This window comes from Oncorhynchus mykiss, chromosome 3 (genome assembly GCF_013265735.2).
Source record: "Oncorhynchus mykiss isolate Arlee chromosome 3, USDA_OmykA_1.1, whole genome shotgun sequence".
Taxonomy (NCBI): Eukaryota; Metazoa; Chordata; class Actinopteri; order Salmoniformes; family Salmonidae; genus Oncorhynchus; species Oncorhynchus mykiss.
This window is the reverse complement of record NC_048567.1, coordinates 21,153,307-21,178,903: the sequence shown is the minus strand read 5'-3', so window position 1 is coordinate 21,178,903 and position 25,597 is coordinate 21,153,307. Positions and strand designations below refer to the sequence as shown.

Below are 25,597 nucleotides of genomic sequence, written 5' to 3'. Positions count from 1 at the left end.
ATATATTTTTTTTAAACACAAACTAACATTGTCATGCAATGGTTGTTCTGTTTCCCCTCTCCATTTCTCACCCTGTCAGATTAAAGGGACTCTGGCTGTGAATGTTGTCAGTGTTCTTGTGGCTCTGGCTGGGGTTGCCTATATTTGTATGCTTCTGACTGTGAAACATGAAGATAGTTTCTGCACCAACACTGATGACAACTATACTTCCAATTCCAACCAGAACAGGATAAAGGAATGCACAATTATGGTTAGGACACTATATGTGAGTATTTATGGAAGTGACCTGGTTCATGTAATTTTGCTGTATGCATTTTGTTATACTGACCTGAACGCAGCTGGTCAGACAGAGAAAATAGACAGTAGATCAGTAAAGGAGTTTATGATTTGGACCTTTGTTCAGCTTCTTGTGATAGATCATGTAATAGTTTAGTTCATTAGGATCACTATTATCTATTGCACATGCAGCAGCTACTCTTCCTGGTGTCCACATAAAACATACGTGACAAAATATAGAACCGTAATAGACAAGAACATGATCAGAGTTATAACATATAGAATTATAGTTATAATAAATGAGACTAATGACCCGAGCTGATTTAAATGTAGGTGTTCAGAAGTGTGTTCAGTGATGTGGTTGAATGAGTGACTGAGTGTGTGTCAGTAAGGGTCCAGTGAAGGAGAGCGAGGCTTGCCCACCTTGCAGTTGTCACAACAGACTCCTTTGGAGGAACACTGGATCCAAAGAACATTCCGAATGCACTGTATGTCCAAACATCCACCCTACAAACAGGACAAATACCCCTGCAAAGAGGATTACCACTACTCCAATTTCTTTGGAGACCCTGTGGTAGGTATTTTCTTCAATACCCCTGAATTCAAGCAAAGGCCAGATGTAGATTGGTCTGTGTTGCTGCATCTGATAACATGACCATGACGCTGGTGTGGTGTGTCTCTGCATGGCTTCCTTCCTGTGACGCTCCTGATCAATGGTATGCTGGGCATTCTGATTGGTTTCTTGGTGCTGGAGATGCTGATCAGTGTGGTCCTTATTCTGTATGGGCTGTGCACCATGGGTACCGACAGCCCAGAGGTAAGAACCATCTCCTCACAACCTACTTTTGGGCTGCTTTTACACAGGCAGCCCAATTTTTATATTTTTTTCACTAATTGGTCTTTTGACCAATCAGCTCTGAAAAGTATCTGATGTGAAAAGATCTGATGTGATTGGTCAAAAGACCAATTAGTGGAAAAAGATCAGAATTGGGCTACCTGTCTAAACGCAGCCTTGATGTCACTTTCTGAATAAGGTGACTACATTGACTAAGATTAGATATGTCCCTCTCTCCTCCCTGCTCAGGTCCCTCAGGAAGAGACGGACACCCCTCTGTGTGTTCCCAGCAGCACTGCAGACCCCCTGTGCTTCCCTGGCACTCAGGGTGAAGTCACCACAGTGTTGGCACTGCCTTGAAACATTCAGACATGATGATAAAGGCTAAATCTCTGGCCTAGAGGCAAGAAAAAAGGGGAAAAAACGAATTCCTTACTGTTATGCTTGCCTTTCTTGCACTAAACCACTTGCACTTGTGTTTTTTTACTAGCACAGATTCTGCTGAAAGTTGCTTTGTTGAGGAAAGTTTTACTTACAATGATTGCATCTTATTCATCCCTTACATTTGTGTGTATAAGGTAGTCGTTGTGAATTTGTTAGATTACTTGCTAGATATTACTGCATTGTCGGAACTACAAACACAAGCATTTCGCTATACTCACATTAACATCTGCTAACCATATGTATGTGACCAATACAATTTGATTTGATTTGATTGTGATATGCAGTTGTCTTACCTAGCTAGCGCATTGAGTTAAATCCCTCTGGATTATATACAATTATTTTAAGAAGGTCATACCAAGGATCATTTAGCTATTTGATTTTGAATTTTAAGACCCCTTGAAGAATCCCCCCCCCCCCAAATAAAAAAAAATATTTGATGAAATATTATATTTGGCCCATACAAATGCAATGAATAACAAATTCACTACATGGAACAACAGATAGTCCCCCCCCAAAAAAAATCTAAAGGAAGTTTGATCTGAACTGTCTGTTCTATATCTGAGAGCTATATCAAAGATCAGGAACATTTTTTTGTATTATTATTTGTATTTATTTGTACATGTATTTAACTCTGTATTTTTGTCACTAAACAGTGTCCATATATACTTCCATACATTTTTTAAACTGGTACTGGGGAACTTCAGACGAGTCTTGTGAGGCCTGTGGGTGTCCTAAAGCAAAATAACACGTACGTGTTTGTGAGTCTCACCTTTCCACAGAGGGGTCATATTAGTGTGTAGCCAAAACAGTTTGGATACTACAGACAGAAGTTGGCAGATCGGCAGTAAGATTATGGGGGTCATAGAGCAAAATGTCATCACGAGAGTCTCATCTTTCCATAGAGGGGTCATATACACTACTCAAAAAAATAAAAGGGAACCGTAAAATAACACATCCTAGATCTGAAGGAATTAAATATTCTTATTAAATATTTTTTTTTTTACATGGTTGAATGTGCTGACAACAAAATCACACAAAAATTATCAATGGAAATCAAATTTATCAACCCATAGAGGTCTGGATTTGAAGTCACACTCAAAATTAAAGTGGAAAACCACACTACCGGCTGATCCAACTTTGATGTAATGTCCTTAAAACAAGTCAAAATGAGGCTCAGTAGTGTGTGCGGCCTCCACGTGCCTGTATGACCTCCCTACAACGCCTGGGCATGCTCCTGATGAGGTGGCGGAAGGTCTCCTGAGGAATCTTCTCCCAGACCTGGACTAAAGCATCCGCCAACTCCTGGACAGTCTGTGGTGCAACGTGGCGTTGGTGGATGGAGCGAGACATGATGTCCCAGATGTGCTCAATTGGATTCAGGTCTGGGGAAAGGGCGGGCCAGTCCATAGCATCAATGCCTTCCTCTTGCAGGAACTGCTGACACACTCCAGCCACATGAGGTCTAGCATTGTCTTGCATTAGGAGGAACCCAGGGCCAACCGCACCAGCATATGGTCTCACAAGGGGTCTGAGGATCTCATCTCGGTACCTAATGGCAGTCAGGCTACCTCTTGCGAGCACATGGAGGGCTGTGCGGCCCCCCAAAGAAATGCCACCTCACACCATGACTGACCCACCGCCAAACCGGTCATGCTGGAGGATGTTGCAGGCAGCAGAACGTTCTCCACAGCGTCTCCAGACTGTCACGTCTGTCACATGTGCTCAGTGTGAACCTGCTTTCATCTGTGAAGAGCACAGGGCGCCAGTGGCGAATTTGCCAATCTTGGTGTTCTCTGGCAAATGAAAAACGTCCTGCACGGTGTTGGGCTGTAAGCACAACCCCCACCTGTGGACGTCGGGCCCTCATACCACCCTCATGGAGTAGACTCCGTCTCATGCTACCACTAGAGTGAAAGCACCGCCAGCATTCAAAAGTGACCAAACATCAGCCAGGAAGCATAGAAATGATGACATTTTGCTATATGACCCCCCACTGAGAAGTGGTCTGTGGTCCCCACCTGCAGAACCACTCCTTTATTGGGGGTGTCTTGCTAATTGCCTTTAATTTCCACCTGTTGTCCATTCTATTTGCATAACAGCATGTGCAATTTATTGTCAATCAGTGTTGCTTCCTAAGTGGACAGTTTGATTTCACAGAAGTGTGATTGACTTGGAGTTACATTGTGTTGTTTAAGTGTTCCCCTAATTTTTTTGTGCAGTGTATATATATATTTTTTAAAATCGGACACTACAGATGATTTTGTGAGAAGACTGATTTTCGGGATGTCTCATGGTCTGACAAACACTACTCTAGCTCTGTCACTTTTGGTTGCAGATGTGGAAGAGCGACATATGGTGGATTGAGAAACACTATGCTAAAATTGTGCTGTTTACTTGCGTGAATGTATTATTTTTATTTAACTAGGCAAGTCAGTTAAGAACAAATTCTTATTTACAATGACGGCCTACCCCAGCCAAACCCGGATGACGCTGGTTCAATTACAGCCCGATGTGATACAGCCTGGTTTCAAACCAGGGACTGTAGTGATGCCTCTTGCACTGAGATGCAGTGCCTTAGACCGCTGCACCACTCAGGAGCTGAACATAAATAAAATAAAATACATCTCATTCTTCCATACATTAGATCTTACATATCTTACATTGTTGGTATCAGTAGATTTGAACAGTTTGGTTGTGTTTTTCCAAATTGTTATTTTAGGCTAATTTATTTTACTGAAGCATCTTCAAAATAATATTGGCCTTTAGCGCCACCTACCGGATCAATAATACATTGAAAGGGGCGGCACATGGGTGCAACCACAGTCATAGAGGAAAAGGCAAAGCTAAAAGTTTCACTCTTCTAAAAATCTGTCCAAAATAAGGCTAATGCATTTCTATTGGTTTATTTAAACATAAACTTGTCACTTGCCTTCCCGCCTTTGGGACAACGACTCCCATTGTTAGGGGGGAGACATTAGCATCTCCTCATTACATACAAATCTGTATATGGGGAGCTCAATGTCAGAAAGTTATGAGGTAGATAATGCTACCCCACCAGGGAAGTGTGATTAGTCCTTTGTTGTTCTCCATTATAATTGATTTTGTATTCTCTCAGGGGAGAACTGATATTGGGAGGTCTCCGTTTGCGGATGACAGGGCACTGTGGAAGAGTGGGAGAAATATTCCCCATTACCCAAGTCAGGAGAGTTCAAGAATTAGCAGAGAAGTTGAACAGTGGTCCCACAGGTGGGGGTTCAAGTTCTCAGTTGAGAAAACACAGACTGGTTGGGGAGGAAATATGCCTGAAGCTGTACAGGAGGAATCTGGAGAGGGTGAGAGTGTTTAGGTTTCTGGGGATCTGGTCTGACACTCGAATGACATGGGCGGAACACATTAACAGAGTAGTTATCAAATGAAAGAAAATATTGAATGTGATGCATTGCCTGTCAGGAATTACGTGGGAGGGGGGGGGGGTAGAATGACATTGAAAATGTTATATATAGCGATATTAAGATCATCACTGGACTATGGTAGTGTAGCATATGCATCATCAGCTCAGGCATCTTTAAAAAAAAGCTAGATGTAAATCCAGGCTCAAGTATACTCTTGGCTGCAGAGTGGGTGGAGGAGGAGAGGCCAGACAGGGTCGTCATCTGCTCTGACTCATGTGCTGCACTGATGAGTTTTAATTCAATTGTGTCATGGAGCAGACAAGATGTATTGTATGAGATTTTGCAGTGCCTGTGTAGGGTGAGACAGATGGGGGTATTTGTGAGGTTCCTCTGGGTACCAGCTCCTGTGAGAGTAGAGGGGAATGAGGAAGTGGATGTTCTTGCCAAGCAAGCTCTCAGACATCATAAAACTTAAATGTAATGGAATTGTCTATCAGTAAAGCAGAAGCCAATGGATTAATAAGAAGTGGTCAAAAACAAATGGCAAGAGTTGTGGAATAGGAAGGGAAAGACTCTTGTGTAAGATCCAGGAAAATGTGGGGGCAGGGAGGTCCTCAGGTCGAGAGAGATGGGAAGAAAGTGGAATCACAAGGCTCTGGGACACACAAAGCTCAACAGTACAAAAACATCTGACTGGGTGTGATCACTGCCAGGAGAAGATGGAGACAGTGACCAAAGACCTGTTATTTCAGTGCCAACACTATGGGAGGGATTGTCATGGGATTTATGGACAAATATATAATATATGCCATTTAGCAGATGCTTTTATCCAAAGTAACTTCGTCATTCGTGCATACATTTTATGTATGTGTGGTCCCGGGAATCAAACCCACTGCCATGGCGTTACAAGCGCCATGCTCTACCAACTGAGCTACAATGGTATTGAACGGCCAAGCTTAAGTTAATAGCTGAGAAAATCTTCAGGGGATGTAGTATTTAATTATGTATTTAGTTTCCTTAAAGGAAAAAGGCTTCCTTAACTATCTTTCGGTATATGTTTCATTAGTATTTTTTTTTTTACATTGTCAGCATTCTTTCAAAATAGAGAAATACAGCAGGTAGGATGCATTTTGCACCACATGATGCTGCCTTTTCCATCATATGATTCATAATGCATCATACCAGCTGTAGTTCTGTATTATGAAAGTTATACTGTATATCTTGAAAACCTTATTGCTGACATGCAACACATTTTGATATCAACAATGGACTAATGACAAAAATAACAAAATATGGTTTTGGGGTGGAAATTTCAGGAGACGAGAATAGTGGGTAGGATTTAGAGTTTTTAGACCTGGTCCACACTCCAGTCCAGTTCGTGACGGTAAAGCACATTAAAGTTAGTTGCCAACCGCCATATATAAACCGAGGAAGAAGAAGAGCCACATGTGATACCAATGTAGCCAATGAATGTAGGTAGTTAGCTACGTGTACATTTGTGTTTATATTCCTTGGACATGACAGCCAGCCATAGAAGCTAAGATCAGTGGGCAGGAAACAATTTTGTTGCATGAACCATCGACCTAGCTAACAAGGCAGGAGCCCACTAGATAGATTGATAGCTAGTAAGCAAAAAACAGCTTGGGAATTGATCATAATAATAACGGCTAGCTATAGAGTTAGCTTGGTTGTCAATTGCGCTACTAGTGCTCATTTGAACAAATGTGAAATGTGGTAATATTAGCTAGCATTGCCATTCTTATTTTGCTATCAGAAATCTGATTTGTTATCGCTCGCAGGATTATTTTACACATTGTTTTGTAAATTAGGCTAGCTATCGTTGCTAGCTATCTGTCACCTGCATTAAACTACTGTATCTATCAATAAGGAGAATAATTTACAACCATGGAAAAAGTCACGAAAATACTGGTTCATCTTTCGAAGAATAATGTCGCACCGCAATGTGCCCGTTTTGCACAGGTCAGTTGTGCATGTGCATTTTTGCTTGTCACTTCAACAAGCCAAATGCCATTGTCACGTGTCATTTTTGAAAACGAGGTGGGCGCTATGGCAGTGTTTGGTTTTACTGTAGTACCATTTTAAAGGGGTAGGTCACCCAAATTAAATGTAAGGTTAAAGAAAAATAATAATACTGTACATATACACTACGTGACCAAAAGTATGTGGACAACTTCATGTCGAACATTATTTCCAAAATCATGGGCATTAATATGGAGTTTGTCCCCCCCTTTGCTGCATTAACAGCCTCCATTCTTCTAGGAAGGCTTTCCACTAGCTGTTGAAACCTTGCTGCGGAGCTTGCTTCCATTCAGCCTCAAGCATTAGTGAGGTCAGGCACTGATGTTGGGCGATAAGGCCTGGCTCGCAGTCGGCGTTCCAATTCATCCCAAAGGTGTTCGATGTGGTTTAGATCAGGGCTCTGCTGGCCAGTCAAGTTCTTCCACACCGATCTCAACAAATGGACCTCCCTTTCTGCACGGGGCCATTGTTATGCTGAAACAGGAAAGGGCCTTCCCCAAACTGTTTCCACAGTTGAAAGCACAGAATCGCCTGGAATGTCATTGTACGCTGTAGCGGTAAGATTTCCATTCACTGGAACTAAGGGGCCTAGCTCCAACCATTATTCCTCATCCACCAAACTTTACAGTTGGCACTATGCTTTGGGGCAGGTAGCGTTCATCTGGCATCCGCCAAACCCAGATTCGTCTGTCGGACTGCCAGATGGTGAAGCGTGATTCATCACTCCAGATAATGTTTTTCCAATGGTGGCAAGCTTTACACCACTCCAGCCGATGCTTGGTGATTTTAGGTGTATGTGCGGCTGCTTGGCCATGGAAGCCCATTTCATGAAGCTCCTGGCGAACAGTTATTCTGACATCTGTCGTTGCTTCCAGAGGCAGTTTGGAACTCGGTAGTGTTGCAACGTAGGACAGACGATTTTTACGCACTACGTGCTTCAGCACTCGGCGGTTCCGTTCTGTGAGCTTGTATGGCCTACCACTTCGCAGCTGAGCTGTAGTTTCTCCTACTTCACAATAACAGCAGTTATAGTTGGCCAGGGCAGAAATTTGACGAACTGACTTGGAATGATGGCATCGTATGACGGTGCTACGTTGAAAGTCACTGAACTCTTCAGTAAGGCCATTCTACTGACAATGTTTCTCTATGGAGATTGTGTGCTTGATTTTATACACCTGTCAGCAACAGGTGCGGCTGAAATAGCTGAATCCACTAATTTGAAGGGGTGTCCACATACTTTTGTATATATAGTGTATATTTCCTTAATTTATGGGCTAGAGATTGCCATCCATAATCAGGATTTATAAATTGATAACCAAAAAAAAACAATGGCTGAATGGACCCATAGCAGGCCCACTATTTTCCCTTCCAAAATACATTGAAATCAAGTAATTTAGCTAGATGGTTAGCCTTTATTCTTGTAGTTGCCGATACTTCAAAGGTTATATGAGGTGAATTGTGCAACAGTTAAACTCTTTTTATTTTTAAATGTACCACTTCATTTTCTGTTAGAGCATAACAGGTCATTTTACAGAGACTCTTGATGAGGTGGAGGTGAAGTGTTCTTTGGAGAACAATCGATTTACACTGTGTGAGTGCGAGAAGGGGAGAGGAATTCCGCTGAAGGTAATGACTCAATGAAACACATTCAATTTAATAAACTGATAGGTTTAATTGTTTTATCAGTTGTGGCCACATTTCCATACCTCAGACAGTTGTTTTGTGTATCCCATAGAAATGATTGTTGGTTGACTGAAAAAAGTGTAATGGAAAATGTTTGAGTTTATTTGGTTGATATTTGTTTTTTCTCAGAGGGCAACCTTTTGCCCCTTCAAGTATCTGTCTGTCGCAGAGGCAGCTGCAATCCCATTGGATGTTCAGAGCCGCGGAGTGGACGTGGGGGTTGCTATTCTTCTGCAGTCAGCCAATCAGAAGGTGTTGTTAACTCGACGGGCGTCCAGTCTCCGCATTTTCCCCAATGTGTGGGTTCCACCAGGTACGACATCATTCTGTGGACGTAACCTTTCAAAATGAAATGGCATTCCATAGGAAGACACTTTGGGTAACCCAATTTACTTTTTTTATCAGGTGGCCATGTGGAACTGGATGAGAGGGTAACGTTTCTAGTTGCAATAGATATTAAACAGTGGAAGATAAATGAGATTATTCCTCATAAGTGTATTTGCCTGTGGTTTCAACCCCCCCTCATGGTCTCTGTGGTCAATTCCCTTTTAGCTCAATCAAGCTTCGTGTGTGTGTTTGCCTCATATCTCTCTTGTTTGTCAGCTCCTGGATGCTGGGCTGAGGGAGCTGAGGGAGGAGACAGGACTGAAGCTGGACCCTGGAGACGTCTCAGCTCAGCTGCTGGGGCTCTGGGAGGTGGGAAATCACTGCCACTACACATCACATTTCTAGGCCCAGGGAATAGTTTTGTAAATAATAATCATCATATGTAAATATATTAGAAAAAACCTACTGGCCACAATTCCACAGACATTTGATCAATTCTGATTTGTCTGACAGTCCTGTTTGCTCAGTTTTCCCGCCCATGCTGAGCAGAGGGATGCCACAGAGGCACCATGTGGTCACCTACATGCTCCTAAACACCTCCCTCACACACCAGCAGCTCCAGGTGTCTGTCTGTCTGCCTGACTGTCCTGTTGGTCTCTGTCTGCCTGGTGTTATCATTAAAGGCACACAAAGCCAAATCAAAGAGAATGCCTCTGACTCACTAAAGACCATCTTTATTCTAGGCCTCTCTGCGCCCCGAGCCCGCTGAGGTCAGTGGCTGTCTGTGGGTGGACGCCTCGCTGGTCAAGGCCATCGTATCCGCCGTGGACGGAGAGGAGGGTTCTGTGACACCGCTGGAGGGCGTGGCTCCAACCATAAGGTACATCACATCCACAAAGTAATGTACTCAAAACATAAACAGACATACAAATATATATTAAATACTGTACCATTGACAAGTATTTGTGAAAAAAAGTTTTACTAGGCTAATTTCCTCTGACATGAATTATTTAATTGGTTTCCTCTTAACAATGTTACCATTTTGTTTCTGTGGCGTTGGTTCTCCAGTGTATCGGAGGTCTCTCCGGAAGGTGTGCTCAGTGAGTCAGATTTGCCATTGTCTGTTTTGTGTAACCGGGCCCCGAATAGTGGAGAGGATGTGGAGCGGGTTAGCACTGGTACCAAATACGCCCTGGAGCTCTGGCTTAAGAACCTGGAGGGACAGGGGACCCGATGTTAACTGTCTTCCCTAAACCTGGATGTCTAGCCCTGTGATGAAGTGACTTCCTGGAGGATGAAATCACTTCAAGGAGTTTGCCTTAACCGGTGAAGGTCACCTAAAGTGAACTATCATCTTTCAAAAAAATCTTGTACATATTAACCAATAATGAACTTTGGGTGAACTATCCCTTTAATATCAGCAGCAACACCTACAAGTCTTATATGGCTGTTTGAGGGCTTTGCATGAGCTATCAATTGTGTTGTGTGTAAGAACAGTTTTTATTGCAAGGGTGTTGTTGTTAGTGATGAAATGTTATGAACAAAGTGGATTTATACTGCAGATGCTTTTATGATCATTATATTCCATTTGCGCCTTCAAGCCACAAGATGGCAATGCATAGCCTACACAGTGATTTCACATTTGGAGACTAGTGTGAAACATCAGAATTCTGAGTTAAGTTTACATAATTATCTAGACTTGTAAATAAGAATGTGTTCTTATTAACTGACTCGCCTGGTTAAATAAAAATGTATACAAATATTTTATTTTTCTAACTGAAATTATTTTCCTCAACCAGCATATTTACTATTATTATTATTTTTTTGTTTTACTATACTCAGACAGAAGTTAGGTTTGAAGTTAGTTAGGTTAGGTCTTCATTGTAAATATTGTGTTGTACTTTCAACTGAAGATAGTAAATATTGGATGTTTGCAGTGATTTAATAATTCACATTTAAAGACTACATTTGTATATGCCATGAGTGGAAGGTGTGTGTCTTTGTGTCATATAACGAAACCTCTTTTCTCACCAACACCCAGATTAATATACTGTACATCATGGCAACCTCACCCATGGATAAGCTACTGGGAAATATCCTTACTTTGTTATTTGGCTGCATTTAGACAGGCAGCCCAATTTTGATTTTTTTCCCAGTAATTGGTCTTTTGACCAATCACATCAGATCTTTAGCAGGGCTGATCTGATTGTTCAAAAGACCAATTACTGGGAAAAAATTAGAGGTCTACCGATTATGATTTTTCAACGCCGATACCGATTATTGGAGGACCAAAAAAAAGCCGATACCGATGAATCGGCCGATTGTTTTTTAAATGTATTTGTAATAATGACAATTACAACAATACTGAATAAATACTTATTTTAACTTAATATAATACAGCAATAAAATCAATTTAGCCTCAAATAAATAATGAAACATGTTCAATTTGGTTTAAATAATGCAAAAACAAAAAGTGTTGGAGAAGAAAGTAAAAGTGCAATATGTGCCATGTAAGAAAGCTAACGTTTAAGTTCCTTGCTCAGAATATGAGAACATATGAAAGCTGGTGGTTCCTTTTAACATGAGTCTTCAATATTCCCAGGTAAGAAGTTTTAGGTTGTAGTTATGTGAATTATAAGACTATTTCTCTCTATACGATTTGTATTTCATATACCTTTGACTATTGGATGTTCTTATAGGCACTTTAGTATTGCCAGTGTAACAGTATAGCTTCCATCCCTCTCCTCGCCGCTACCTGGGCTTGAACCAGGAACACATCGACAACAGCCACTCTCGAAGCAGCGTTACCCATGCAGAGCAAGGGGAATAACTACTCCAAGTCTCAGAGCCAGTGAAGTTTGAAACACTATTAGCGCGCACCCTGCTAGCCATTTCACATCGGTTACACCAGCCTAATCCCGGGAGTTGATAGGCTTGAAGTCATAAACAGCGCAATGCTTGGAGCATTGCGAAGAGCTGCTGGCAAAACGCACGAAAGTGCTGTTTGAATGAATGCTTACGAGCCTGCTGGTGCCTACCGTCGCTCAGTCAGACTGCTCTATCAAATCATAGACTTAATTATAACACACAGAAATACAAGCCATCGGTCATTAATATGGTCGAATCCGGAAACTATCATTTCGAAAAAACAAAACGTTTATTCTTTTTTTTGCGAATGCGCACCGCATCGATTATACGCTAGATAAACTAGTAATATCATCAACCATGTGTAGTTAACTAGTGATTATGATTGATTTGTTTTTTTATAAGATACGTTTAATGCTAGCTAGCAACTTACCTTGGCTTCTTACTGCATTCGCGTAACAGGCAGGCTCCTCGTGAGTCAGGTGGTTAGAGCGTTGGACTAGTTAACCGTAAAGTTGCAAGATTGAATCCCTGAGCTGACAAAGTAAAAATCCGTCGTTCTGCCCCTGAACAAGGCTGTTAACCCACCGTTCCTAGGCCATCACTGAAAATAAGAATGTGTTCTTAATTAACTGACTTGCCTCTTTAAAAAAAGTTGTAAAAAAAAAGAATTGGCGCCCAAAAATACCGATTTCCGATTGTTATGAAACTTGAAATCGGCCCAAATTAATCGGCCATTCCGATTAATCGGTCGACCTCTAGAAAAAATAATCAAAATTGGGCTGTCTTTGTAAAGCAGCCTTTGTGTGTCAGCTGTTTATGTAGGATTTAACACCTACTGTTACAGTGTTGCAAACTCATGGTTGATCTGAAGCAATGCGTGACATTTGAATGCAAATCGGGCAATTTCAAAGAGAAATATTGAATGTTAAATGGGGGGTAATAATGAAATGTAAAACTGTTTTAAAATGGTTTTCTACAGTAACTAATTAACTAAATTTTTGCGTTAATTTAGGGACTCAATTCACATCAACAAGTCAAAATCCACAGTGAAAAGATTGGAAGTGTTGGATTTCTCTAATTCATTATAAGTCATTACATTTTATTGTCACTAGGAATAACATTCAGGTGGAAAGAGTTGGAGAATAATCTTCATCAGATCCTGAACTATCCCATTTTCCCCGAACTGTCCTGGCTTTTACCATGCAGAGGTAATCGGACCTGCTGTTAGTATTAGGAGCACCACACCCTCTGTGCCAATATCAGTGGGCAAATATGTGGCAGGGCATTCAAGGTATAATCAGGTCTTGATGCCACATTTCCTTGCCAGCATATTGTCTGTATTGGTGATGTCATATTACTGTATAGGTTATATTTTCTAGATTTGTCTTATCATCATAGTGTGTCACTTGTCTGATTTGTTTGTAAGTTACATGAGAGTGACTCAGGGACTTATTCATTACCACTAAGGTATTTGTGTCTGCATACCTTCATATGTGGATTTTACCTTTTGCCATAGACAATTGACTTATCCTCTTGATGGAATTAAACTCAGCAAAAAAAGAAACGTCCCTTTTTCAGGACCCTGTCTTTCAAAGATAATTTGTAAAAATCGAAGTAACTTCACAGTTCTTCATTGTAAAGGGTTTAAACACTGTTTCCCATGCTTGTTCAATGAAACATAAACCATTAATGAACATGCACCTGTGGAATGGTCATTAAGACACTAACAGCTTACAGGTACAGGATGGCAACAACATCTGCCCGAGTTACACCAGGAACGCACAATCCCTCCACATTATTCAATTTCTGTTAGTCACATGTCTGTGGAACATGTTCAGTTTATGTCTCAGTTGTTGAATCTTGTTATGTCCGTACAAATATTTACACATGTTAAGTTTGCTGAAAATAAACGCAGTTGACAGTGAGAGGACGTTTCTTTTTTTGCTGAGTTTATTTGAACAGGTTGACTCTGTTGGGTAAAGAAGTCTTGCATGGGTGTATGCTTCTATTAGTATGTACATCTACATGCTGGAATAATGTTTGGTTACACTGTTAGCAAATGACTTAAGATTGCATTCTGACTTCGCCCTTTTGGTTGATAGATTTTTAAGCCCAGCCAAGTGATAAATCATATTGTTTCTGAGGTCATAATCAAACAATGACCTCAGTGTGTCAGAAACAATAAGAACTGATCTTATTTGTTTTGGTTGAAGGTTTCTCTCTGATTGATTATCTTCCTGCTGAACAGTATTAGTAACAGCAACCACTGTGATGTTTTCCAGGAAAAATACACAATGCGACTGCAGAAAGACATTATCTAATACAGACTACAAAGATAGGGGATATGGAGAGGAATGGACATATACACCTCATGCATTTTGGATAAGAATGCGATTTGTACTGCACACCTTGAAAAATGTAAGCGTTCAATTCTCAATGTCACTTGGTAGCTGGTTATCATGAATGTTATGTATCTGTTTCCAGGACATCCACATGTCAAATATGTATGTTAAACCTTGTCCAAATAACAGAAAAAGGTGTTGCCTTTTTAATACACACCGACTTGCATATAATGGACAACGTTTGAGTAATTCATAATTTTATGGAGTCGGACTCATTTCGTAATTTAATACAATACCTTATTCATTATCACACCGCCACACCCTGCCTAACTGTAACGCACGTTATCTAGATAGCTATTTACTTGTTCCTTTCACACAAAGAATAAAAGAAAGAAAAGCCAGGGGATGTGGGCAGGCTTGGATAGAAACAGAGGCATGTCTGTTCTGCCCTAGCTTCAGTTCTCCTGATGAACAGAATCATCCGACTCTTTTAGAAACCATGAACGCATCCAAACTACGTCTGCCCATAAAAATCTAACTGACACTTTATTATTTACAAATATTTAATCTAAAAATGATTTAGATGTATTTTTATGCAAAGTTTAAAGCGTCAATGCACGATCACTTCAAATGTTTACAGATAGTTGCATCTCACAGATTTGATTAATAATGGTGGATTTATTTAATCAGATTGTCAAATATACATAACATTGGTGTTTCACTCACTGGGTTGGGTTTGTGGAATAGTTAACTGTTTGGCATGCTAGCATCCTATCTCAAAACATGTCTTATCCAGCGGTAGGGAATTAGATCTGGATCTCTCAGCCCAAGTCAAAAGGTTTGATTTATAGTCTTTGAAAACAATGAACTTCTCGTTAACTGTACCTGATTGGGTATTGCACCCCTACTCATTCTTCTTACATGTTAATTGCAGGATACATATGTTGACCCCATTTACTGATCTAGGATCAGCTTTCTTTCTTTTTTTTTACCAAGGTTAAGCTTGCCTTCAGTAAAGACTGAAAATACAACTCAAACTATTGCCACAATGAAGCCAAAATGGCCAGCCTGGCCTCAGAGCCATTCAAAACATACTTTACGTATTTCTGAGCACGTCAAGACACATGATACCTTTTAATGGCCTAGTTACTTTAGACAGAAACTAAAGTAGGGAGGTTGGTCAGGGAGGAGTAACATATACTAAATGGAGTGTCTCGGATTTACGTACAGAATAATAGAATGGAATGGTAACAACTACATGGAAACCAGCTGTTTGATGTGTTTGATACCATTACATTGACTCCATTCCAGCTATTATTATGAGCCGTCCTCCCCTCAGCAGCCTCCACTGGTAAAAGCATTAGGAATAAAATAACATTAGGACATCTGCATTGCTTGCTGCTTGGGGTTTTAGGCGGGGTTTCTGTATAGCACTTTGTGACATCGGCTGATGTAAAAAGGGCTTTATAAATAAATGTGATTTGAATAAATACAGGTTGAAATTACAATCAGTGAGCCAACGCCATGATCTTCATTCAGATACTTCAGACATAATTGAACCATTTGTACAGAATTGTCATTGCTCCCATGCATGTTACTTCATAAGGCCATTTCAGATGGTCTTCTTACCCAATTGACTGGAGCTTCTGGAGGAAAGAGAAGTAGAGAAGGGACAACAACAAAAAATATATTGTAAAAACAGTAAATTACTTGAATTAAATATATACAGTATCTTCAGTATGTTGACACGTCTCTACACACCTATATCTACAATAATCAGTAGTCTACCTATTCAAACCTCTCATTGAACACCATCCCCCTGATGTATGGAAGGAAAGAAAGCATTCAGGGGAGATTGTCTCCTGGAATTGAAAACATGAAACTACATTTCCTCTGTTGTCTACCTGACAGTACCACTGAAGTACATTAGCATACAGAAAGTGTGTCACCTACTGTACCTGTGTGTCAGTACTCGTTCACCACATACATCCCTGTTTGGTTTTTCGATAGTTCTCCCATTTCGTCCTGTATCAGAGAAAGTATCAGCTCATCAAAGGTGTAAAACAGTCTGTGAAGATGATACTGCACACAATATAATTTATCAGGCAAAACTACATTTTGCAGTCTGTTTTTGACCTGTTCTATAGAACTGCAATGTTAGCTTATCTTGCAGACGTTCGTCTGTTTTAAAGCCTTAGTTAACTAAGCCTGAAAGACATCCACTCTGCTTAATTGCAACTATAAATCAAACCGGTGATTCATCAATTAAAGGGGCTTTGGAAGGAGAAGGTTATGTAAAGAGAACAGAGTGGTTGTGGATTACAATGTGTCTGTCTACTGCTCTGTTGCCATAGAGACAGGTGACAGAGGGGGCACTCTTCTCATTATATGATAGTCAGTCTCGGAGCAAATGTTGGCAGACTAGTGTGGAACGACTATGCTCAATAAATTGATCAAGGAGAGTTGGAGGCTGTGAAAAAATTGTCCTCCAATGTCTTCCACTGTCCCCTTTCCAAAACAACATAGCAAACATGTTCAAACCACTGCTAGCAGCAACACAGAATTTTAAAATATATCTATGTAAATGTAGCACAATTATATGGAGTGCATAAACACAAACACACAACAATATCCGTATACAGTAGATTGAATATAAGCAAGCTAACTCAAGCTGTACATTTCCAAAACTAAACAAATATCTATGACTCTACATATCAACACTAGAAAAAACCTGAGTAGATTCCCTCCTCACTTCCCTACCTCTCAGGTGTGTGTGTGCTTGAGGTGTGCAATGCAGTGTGACGAACATGCAAGTCTCATTAGTACAGTCAATGGTCTCTTTGTTTGGTGTTAAGGGAGAGATCTCTCTCTCTGACGTTGGTAGATTCCATGGCATTTGTATTTAGCATCCCTTTCATAGCTCAATCGAAAATATATATTTTTGATGTCCAGATTAAACACTGCCTTTTTTCAGTCAAATCATGTTGTTGCCAGTCATTCATAGTGACATTGATGAGTAACATGCCCCATACAGGAAGGTCCTTGGATGATAACTCTGGTATCATCCCTCATACGTACCCAAGGCAGGATTAAAGCTATAAACTCACAGCTCACAGATGATTGCTTTAAATTGGTTGTCTGGTCTACCAAGAACATCTGCTTATGTGGGGGTTTGATTTCGGAGATAAGCAACTTAGTGCATCAATGAAAATAGGTGGCTTGGGGGGAGGAGTATGGCTTGGGACCCCTCTCTGGAAGCTGCAGGGGTAGTTCGGCTGAGAGGTTAGAGGGGAAGGCTAGTGTTTCCCACGCCTCAGGTTTCCCTGGTCAAAGCTGGAATGGCACAAAGAGACGTCTATCTAACACTGAGGCAGAGCGGCCAGTCTTAGTAACCATAGCCAACCTGCTGAATACAGAATCTGAGCCTGTGTGTGTGTCTATCTGGCCTCTCTGCCAAGAAATAGGACTTACATTAGGCTTGCCGTTGGGCACGTTGAAGCGGCTGTGTGTGGAGTACATTTGGATGTCTGCCCCGTGGTTGATCTGGTTATATGGGCTGAAACTTCCACATCTCTGCCTACAGCACAACCACACTAGCTAAAGGTCAAGAAAAGACAAGAATCATAGTAAAATGGCCTTCTTAGCATGACATACTGTAACTGTTAAAGCAGGGTTGTGGCTGTTTCTGAGAAAATGGAGGTCTACAATGCATTCCGGGAGAAATAGTGTACATCTGTGTGTCTGTTTGTTTTTCTACTCACCAGCAGTATTAGGAGAATAAGGAGGATTAACAAGATCAGGGCAGCCAGTACCAATAGAGCGATCCCCCATCCTGGGACTCCCTCTCCGCCCCCAGCAACTACAGCTGCAGCATGATCTGTGGTCTTATGGGTTGCCTCCGTATTCTCTGGGTTCTTATGACTGATTGTTTCGTCCGTGGCATCCTGATACCTGCTTGTTGCTCTCTCAGTAGGGGCAACTGGTGGGTTAGATTGGCCCGAGGTAGTTGTTGATAGAAAGGTTTTATGAAAGACAGTCGTGCTAATGGTCTGGGGAGGATTTTTAGGGGTAATAGGGTTAGTTGTGTTGCTAAATGTAATGTTATGATCTCCAGGACTAGGGGTGGTTATGTTGCTAGTTGTAGTGTTATGGTCTCCAGGAATACGGGTGGTTATGTTGCTTACTGTAATGTTATGCTCTTCAGGACTAGGGGTGGTTATGTTGCTAGTTGTAGTGTTATGGTCTCCAGGAATACGGGTGGTTATGTTGCTTACTGTAATGTTATGCTCTTCAGGACTAGGGGTGGTTATGTTGTTAGTTGTAGTGTTATGGTCTCCAGGAATACGGGTGGTAATGCTGCTAATTGTACTGTTATGGTCTTCAGGAATATGAGTGGTAATGCTGCTAATTGTACTGTGATGGTCTTCAGGGATATGAGTGGTAATGCTGCTAATTGTACTGTTATGGTCTTCAGGGATATGAGTGGTAATGCTGCTAATTGTACTGTGATGGTCTTCAGGGATATGAGTGGTAATGCTGCTAATTGTACTGTTATGGTCTTCAGGGATATGAGTGGTAATGCTGCTAATTGTACTGTTATGGTCTTCAGGGATATGAGTGGTAATGCTGCTAATTGTACTGTTATGGTCTTCAGGGATATGAGTGGTTATGCTACTAAATGTATTGATTTTGTCAGGACTAGTGGCGGTGGTGGTGAGTGTCTGACTACTTGTGATGCTGCCAGACGAAGTAATTGCTGTAGATGTAGTTGCATCCCCGTCCCTTCCTAAACGGCTAGCCATACTAACTAAGGCAGCTACGGTTGCTGTGGTACGTGCTACAAGAGGTAGTGTGGCTTTTATTGGAAGTTGACCTAAGGAATAAAGAACATATTTGTGATTCCGGCTTTATTTGAATTAATAGCAGTTTCTTAAGCTATTTACAACCCTGTTTTTTTTTTAAACAAATGAATCAGGATGCTACAAAGCAGAAGTAGAGAAGGTTGCCATTTTCTTTACCTTCAGTATAGGCGCGGTCCAGGTCAAGGGTTTTGGATTTATTTGATTGGATATGTGTGTAAAATAGACTTTTAACCAAAGTTGGAGTGATCATGAATGTAGTCCCAAACATTACTGTCGAGTTTGCAATGACAGATCCATTACTGCAAGAGTGAGACCAGTAGTCAAAAATAATTTTAGCGTATAATTGTCAATGTCCTTAAGAATGCTATTTTTTTTCAATGGCAGAATTTTAAATTCAACATTAGAGCTCACCTGAAGATGATATCAAATACACCCATATATTTGTCAGACGCTGGTAAAGGGCTGTGGATGTCATCCACCTGAAAAAGAAAGACACAGCAATCAGAGGAGCACTTTAATATTATCCTACAGGCCTACAAGGCATGTCTTCACACCTTTACTTGTTTGAATATTGAGGAACAGGTTGTAAGGGGGGTGTCTATAGTATCCTTGTCTATGGTGTAGTGGAGTGGGTCAACTGGAGTGTGAGCTAGTAGTGATGGCTCATTTTGTTGTTGACTGCTAAAATAGTGCTCACTGCTAGGTGTTGGAGAGCTGATGATGTTGGTGACAAAGAAAAGAGTGAATAGAATAGCCTTGGGAACATCTAACTCTGGCAATTTGACTGGTAAACTCATGGGTACACTCACAATGGTTGCTTGGTATAAATGCAGTAAAGACATAAATTGAACTTTTGGCCAAAACAATGGAAATGCCATGGAGCATTTCCATTTTCTTGGAAAGCATGAAGTATCTCCAGGACAAAGAGTTATTTTGTGGGTATAGACTGAGTGATGAGTTAAAGCTCTATGGACTGACCTGAGCAGTAAAAAACACACTCTTACCATTTGCTCCACCTGTTTCCTCAGCTGTTTGTACTCCTTAGAGCTTTGATTATTGAGTGACTCAGTGTAAATCCGGTTGGTGATTCTGACGCATATGTAGTAGGCGGACAGCGTAGCTGGGGTGGTCTCGTCATTGCTGCTGGGTGTTGCCCTCCGTAAATGGGAAACAGGCACAGCATCCTCAAAGAAAAGGAGTGCTGTACGGGTGAATGGAAAACAAGCCGAAATTCTGAAATTAGCAGAAATACTGTTACACAGCCATCTAATAAATTACTGCCATTACCCTTAGAGACTGACTGATTGAAGTGCCAATTACAGCCAATAAAGGATGCCTTGTACCGTGGAAATTATTATCTGTAAACAGACACTTTGAGTTGAAAGGGGGGGGGGGGGGGGGGGGGTCACCATCTGTGACCTCAATCAATGCAATAATGCAATATTTAGACTAATTTAATCCAAAACAAAGTTTGCAAATTTGTCTTCTCAGCGCGGGAAATAAGTTGTTTTGTCTTATCCCAAATATTTGATTGAGTGGGGTTGATTGTAAATCTATAATACTGTTCTGCTACTGCATAACCCTGAAGACACTTTATACATTATGACAGATTATGACAAATTATGATAGATGCTTTGCTACGATTTAAAAATCTTGTCAATGTGGGTTTTAACTCCAGTGTATTGATATCACTTGAGGCACCTGAGGAAGCAATTTAAAGTAAAAAAAAAAATAACAAGGCAAAATGTCATCAAAAAGGCTCCTGAGCAGCCGGGGACAAGAGAATCATGAAAAAGTGGTATTCTGGTTGTGTGCTGATAAGGTTTTACTCTCCGTAAACCTCAGTATGATTTACTTAGATACAGGTAACTGACAACATAAAGGAAAAACCAACATAAAGTGTCTTAATAGGGTTTTGGGCCACCACGAGCCAGGACAGCTTCAATGCACCTTGGCATAGATTCTACTAGTGTCTGGAACTCTAATGGAGGGATGCAACACCATTCTCAGTTTACAATCATAGCCTGAATAAAAGCAGGCTTCAGGTAATGCATGAGATTGCCATGATTTTTTCAGACCTGTTTAGCATATGTTTTCGGTCCTGTTGATTGTCACATTAACAATTGAACCCCCATCTGACTCCCACGTCTAAGAAGTGTAGGTTACAGTACAACAATGCTTCCCATGAAACAGTGGTTCCCAACCTTTTTGGGTTACTGTTTCACCGACAGAATTTTGCTCTGCCCGGAGTACCCCTGAAGTACCCCCTCATGTGCATTTTACCAGTAGGACTATGGTCTCATGAGTCTTCTCAAGTACCCTCTGTGGATAGGCCGATTACCTCCAGGGGTCCTAGTACCCCTGGTTGGGAATCACTGCCATACAACAGAAGTCTCTAAAGAAATGTAATGTGTAAATGTGTTATAGTCTACATATTTTAGTAAAATCAATAAATGAAGATGCATGGAAGAGTAGATAGATAGATAGATAGATTTATGTTTTCTGTCATACCTGAAACAGCCAAAGTAAGAATAATCCCAAATTTGATTGGTCTTTTCTCCATGATGTATCAAACTGGTAGACTAACGTTTTTTTTAAAATAAAAGACAAATATACACAGTGGACGTTGGGAATTAGCCGGGTTGCTTACTTGATGAGAAACGATTTATGTCTGAAAGAAACTGTTATTTTATCATCCAGATAAGTGTGCAGGTAGGACAGGTATATGGCGCGGGGCGGACCCTAGAGTGTGCGCGCTGGAAGAGAACACAAACATAGACATTCGTGGTGTATGACGCCACCCCGTGGCCAGAAGGATTTGTTGTCGGACTAATCAGTTTCACCTTGATGCTGTAAACCTTTGAGAAAAGCAAGGCACAAAAAGGCACGAGGCAAAATCAAGAGCCTGACCCAGCCACTATTTAGTAAACTGAGGGAAACTCCTCTCAAATTCATAAATGGAGCAATGGTAAGGACTGAAAGCCAATGAGGTCGACATGATGTGTGCAAAGACTAAAATAACAACACAAACATAATCCACCCTTTGATCTTGATAAACGATAGGATTAGTCTTGTGCTAAAAATTGTACTAAAATCATGTATATCTTTCCAGAATAAATGGGTATGTATCATTCATTGAAATGGCTATTGAACAACGGCAAATATATATATATATATATAAATATATATATATATATATATGTCCGTTTTGAAACTACAGTAACAGTGCAGTAACTGCAGTCGACTGTGGTATTTTGGACGCAGATACTGCAGAACACCTGCAGTGTACTGCAGTTACACTGCAAAATGACTGCAGTAAAAAAAAGTTATTTTGGAGTAGTTATTCTAACTGCAGTTATGCTACAGTGTACTGCAGTTATCCTGTTGTCTGACTCCAATATTTTTTCGTAAGGAAGATTGTGCACATCATTCACAACTTCCCTTATCCGTATGTGGGACCTTGTCTTCTACTCGGAAAACTGATGACTTTGCGGTATCTGAATTAAGGACATGCAGTGATTAGCCTACTTACTATTTTATTTGACCAGAAACACATGCGAGAATTCATTTGAAGCAACTACGCAAAGTAAACTAGCTAGTTAAGCTTTCCTACAAGTGCACGATTGTTACTTACCTGCAATAATGATAGTTTTTCTCCCTGATAACAGTAATCAAAGTGACACATCTCTCTTTCTCCCTATTCTCAATCCCACTCCACTCCCCAAACTCACTCTCTCTCGTTTGCGCGCAAACTCTCTCATATAGACAGGACATATATAAAGATCAAGGAACAATATGTGACGTAGTTGTAGACATGTAGGCTACAGTTAGTTTGGTGTACTGTAGATGTCAGGGAATCGCAAAATTGAGGACAGGGAGGTGAATTATAATACAAACACTGCCAAATGGATTAACCTTCTTTGTACTTCTTGGCACATTCGCCACCACGTTGTTCTGACACCCTATTTCACAACAACATTGATGCAAAAAGTGTAATGCAGCATTCAATCCTGAGGCTTTGAAAGTAAACCTGAATTGTTAAACAGAAATATGGGGTAATATATTACACGTGTTTTCACTTGTGTGAAGGAATTTCCATTGATTTCGAAAAAAGATAAGTGTGTGTGTTTTTATGATACTCCAGGCTGTAGAACAATGACATTGTTCATGCATCACTTTGAAGCACATTTTAAGCCATGTAATGACTTGGGTCAGTGCTGCTCTCTTCTGCAATGATGGAGGAGTGGTGTGAGTTGGTGACCTATTCCACTACATAGATATTCCGCACTCTTTGGCATTCTCGGCAGTTTGGCACTTGATATGTGTGCTACAACTCCACCATCATTACTGAGTGACAACACCTCAGCCTAAAGATGTGTTCAAGTTGGATGCAGGTGACATTTCGCCTTGCACACTTTATTGTTGGTAAGATTTTTGAAACGCACAACATCTACTATTGTTGTATATGACTGTACATGAAATGTCAAGTTGCAGATGATTTAGTCCCTATAGTCAGACTTTTAACTATGTGTATGCTCTCCCACAGCAGGAGCAGTGGTATACCAGTACCCAGGGTCACTAACAGTGGCAGAGGGTACCAATGTGACGTTTCACTGTGACATCAGTGAAATGGGAGGGGAATGCTCTTATATCGTATGGGTGCAAGTGGGACCTATGAGAAAGCTCATACTCTGGCCTCGAAAAACCTACAGTGTCCACACCAACACGGCCTGCCTCCTGAACATCATCAATGCCAACGGGACAAGTGTGGGCATCTTCTAATGTGCTCTGCTTAACGGTGCCATGCTGAACGTGGGCAATGGGAGTGTGCTGAAAGTCTCTGGTAAGATCAGATGCTTCTCCATGCTTTATATTAGTGTTCATATTTTCTAGTCCTGGGAGGTATACATTTGGTAGTTATGCCATGTCATGTAATGTCCTCTGTCTTTCAGACCCTATCACCTCTGAAGCTACTCTGGAGGTCCTGGTGCCCGTGGACTGGCAGGAGGCCCCCTCATCCCCAGTCCCACTACTGTGCCTGGTGTCTGGACTGGATCTCAGTCAGGCTAGGGTGTACTGGGAGGTGGAGGGAAAGGTTCAGTCCTCAGAGCGTTTACCTGAGGTTCTGTCAGAGAAGCCAGCCAGTGTCAGAGTCCACATTCCTGTACCTGGCCATACCTGGGCTGAAGGTAAAGATATTACCTGTGTTATGGAGAGTACCAGTGGGGTGAAGATGAGCAAGACAGTCAGCAGGATGGGTAAGAGAGATCGCCACAGGGCTCTGAGTTGCATTTGTTTAGAATGTCTCTCTGCACAAGTTTAAACGGATGTAGAACTCTTATGTGTCAAAACAAATGGTGTCTTTTTATGAATGGAGAGGTCCAGACAGGGAATGTTTCTGGCCATCTCTTTGGGCGGCATGTGTATCCTTCTTTCTATTGTGGTGATTGTCATCACATTGTATGTCTGCAGACTGAGACACAACCCTCGTAAGTACTGTTTGTATTTCATTAGTTATTCATGATTGATAACTTTACCACATCTATAGCAGCAGTATATTATATAGGCTATCAATTGTATCTTTAACATATTGTATCATAATATTTCCAAAGGAAAGAAAATATTTCAAGCCTATGAGCACAACCAGGACGGAGCACAGGTAAAATAACTTTTTTCTAAATGTTTGTGTATTATACCATTATAAGTATTATTTTTGTGAGATTATACTATTACTACGTTTTCTATTATTACTATTTGTAATGATGATGATGATGGTGTTTCCTTGTCATTCAGGGTCTGACTGAGGTGCAGTATGACAGTTTGAAGTTTGGAGCTGGTCGTGGGAGACCCTTCCTACAACCGCAGCTAAAAAATAAGTAGGCTAAAGCTGCCCTTGTAAGACCTGCCCTTGTGAGTCAATGATTTAAGGATTCTTGCTTTTAGAATAAGGAATTTATGCTGTCGGATTGTGTAGTCATTTTACAAGCTTTGTGATTGAAAACCATTTGTCTTGTTGAAATAATAGCCAAATGTAAATTACATTAAAGACAAATACAAGTTTCATTTATGGAGTGAACTAATTTCTCTAGTCATATGCTGATGAGATTTTTGTGATAATAGTCAGCTATAAAAATGGGTCACAGATGGAATCTTTTTCATCTTCAACATTAATAGTACATCCTGTTTGTTTCACATAATGCTCAGCAAGTACAACAGCACATCCTCCATTTGATGGTAAGCATTTTTGTCCAAATGCTCTGCCTCTTAGTATTTCAAAATGTCTCACAAGTTCGGTGCGTTCTATAACTTAAATGATTGAGCATCTTTCATCTCTGTGATGTTGCAACACAAACCCACAGATTTACATCATTTTAGCAGACGCTCTTACCCAAATATAAATGGTGTTTGACCTTAAGCTATTTGAAAGTGGTACTAATTCATGTATTATCTATACAGAATTCATATTCTGTGTTATTAGTTTATGGTTCCCATACACCATTGTAAGGAAGGAAGGAATGGTGATCTTTG

General features: G+C 40.8%; 2 protein-coding genes and 1 long non-coding RNA gene across 6 annotated transcripts; 1 reads left to right on the top strand and 2 right to left on the bottom strand.

Moving 5' to 3' along the window:
• The first annotated feature begins 6,423 nt into the window (after window positions 1-6,423).
• LOC110513123 (nucleoside diphosphate-linked moiety X motif 17) lies at window positions 6,424-10,764 on the top strand. Of its 3 annotated transcripts, none has more exons than XM_036971768.1 (9): window positions 6,426-6,572; window positions 6,836-6,927; window positions 8,522-8,613; window positions 8,800-8,983; window positions 9,076-9,101; window positions 9,274-9,366; window positions 9,521-9,619; window positions 9,741-9,877; window positions 10,066-10,764. In XM_036971768.1, the coding sequence occupies exons 2-9, from the start codon at window positions 6,909-6,911 to the stop codon at window positions 10,235-10,237; spliced, it is 822 nt and encodes a 273-aa protein (XP_036827663.1). In that variant the 5' UTR covers window positions 6,426-6,572; window positions 6,836-6,908; the 3' UTR covers window positions 10,238-10,764. The 3 variants fall into 3 exon arrangements, with proteins under 3 accessions (XP_036827647.1, XP_036827663.1, XP_036827657.1); XM_036971762.1 differs by having other exon boundaries at window positions 8,500-8,613; XM_036971752.1 differs by having other exon boundaries at window positions 6,424-6,927; window positions 8,500-8,613.
• Window positions 9,614-12,354, bottom strand: LOC118946533. Its single transcript, XR_005041413.1, has 3 exons — window positions 12,296-12,354; window positions 10,036-10,210; window positions 9,614-9,903 (listed from the first exon to the last, which is right to left on the bottom strand). It is a non-coding gene; the product is annotated as an uncharacterized LOC118946533 (long non-coding RNA).
• A 2,511-nt stretch (window positions 12,355-14,865) lies between these two features.
• On the bottom strand, window positions 14,866-21,728 carry LOC110513109 (uncharacterized protein PB18E9.04c). Of its 2 annotated transcripts, none has more exons than XM_036971736.1 (8): window positions 21,581-21,728; window positions 20,074-20,270; window positions 19,481-19,548; window positions 19,226-19,368; window positions 17,969-19,080; window positions 17,679-17,804; window positions 16,166-16,232; window positions 14,866-15,853 (listed from the first exon to the last, which is right to left on the bottom strand). In XM_036971736.1, exons 1-7 carry the CDS (start codon window positions 21,630-21,632, stop codon window positions 16,173-16,175), a joined length of 1,758 nt encoding a protein of 585 aa, XP_036827631.1. In that variant the 5' UTR covers window positions 21,633-21,728; the 3' UTR covers window positions 14,866-15,853; window positions 16,166-16,172. The 2 variants fall into 2 exon arrangements, with proteins under 2 accessions (XP_036827631.1, XP_036827638.1); XM_036971743.1 differs by having other exon boundaries at window positions 14,866-15,850.
• Window positions 21,729-25,597: the final 3,869 nt, after the last annotated feature.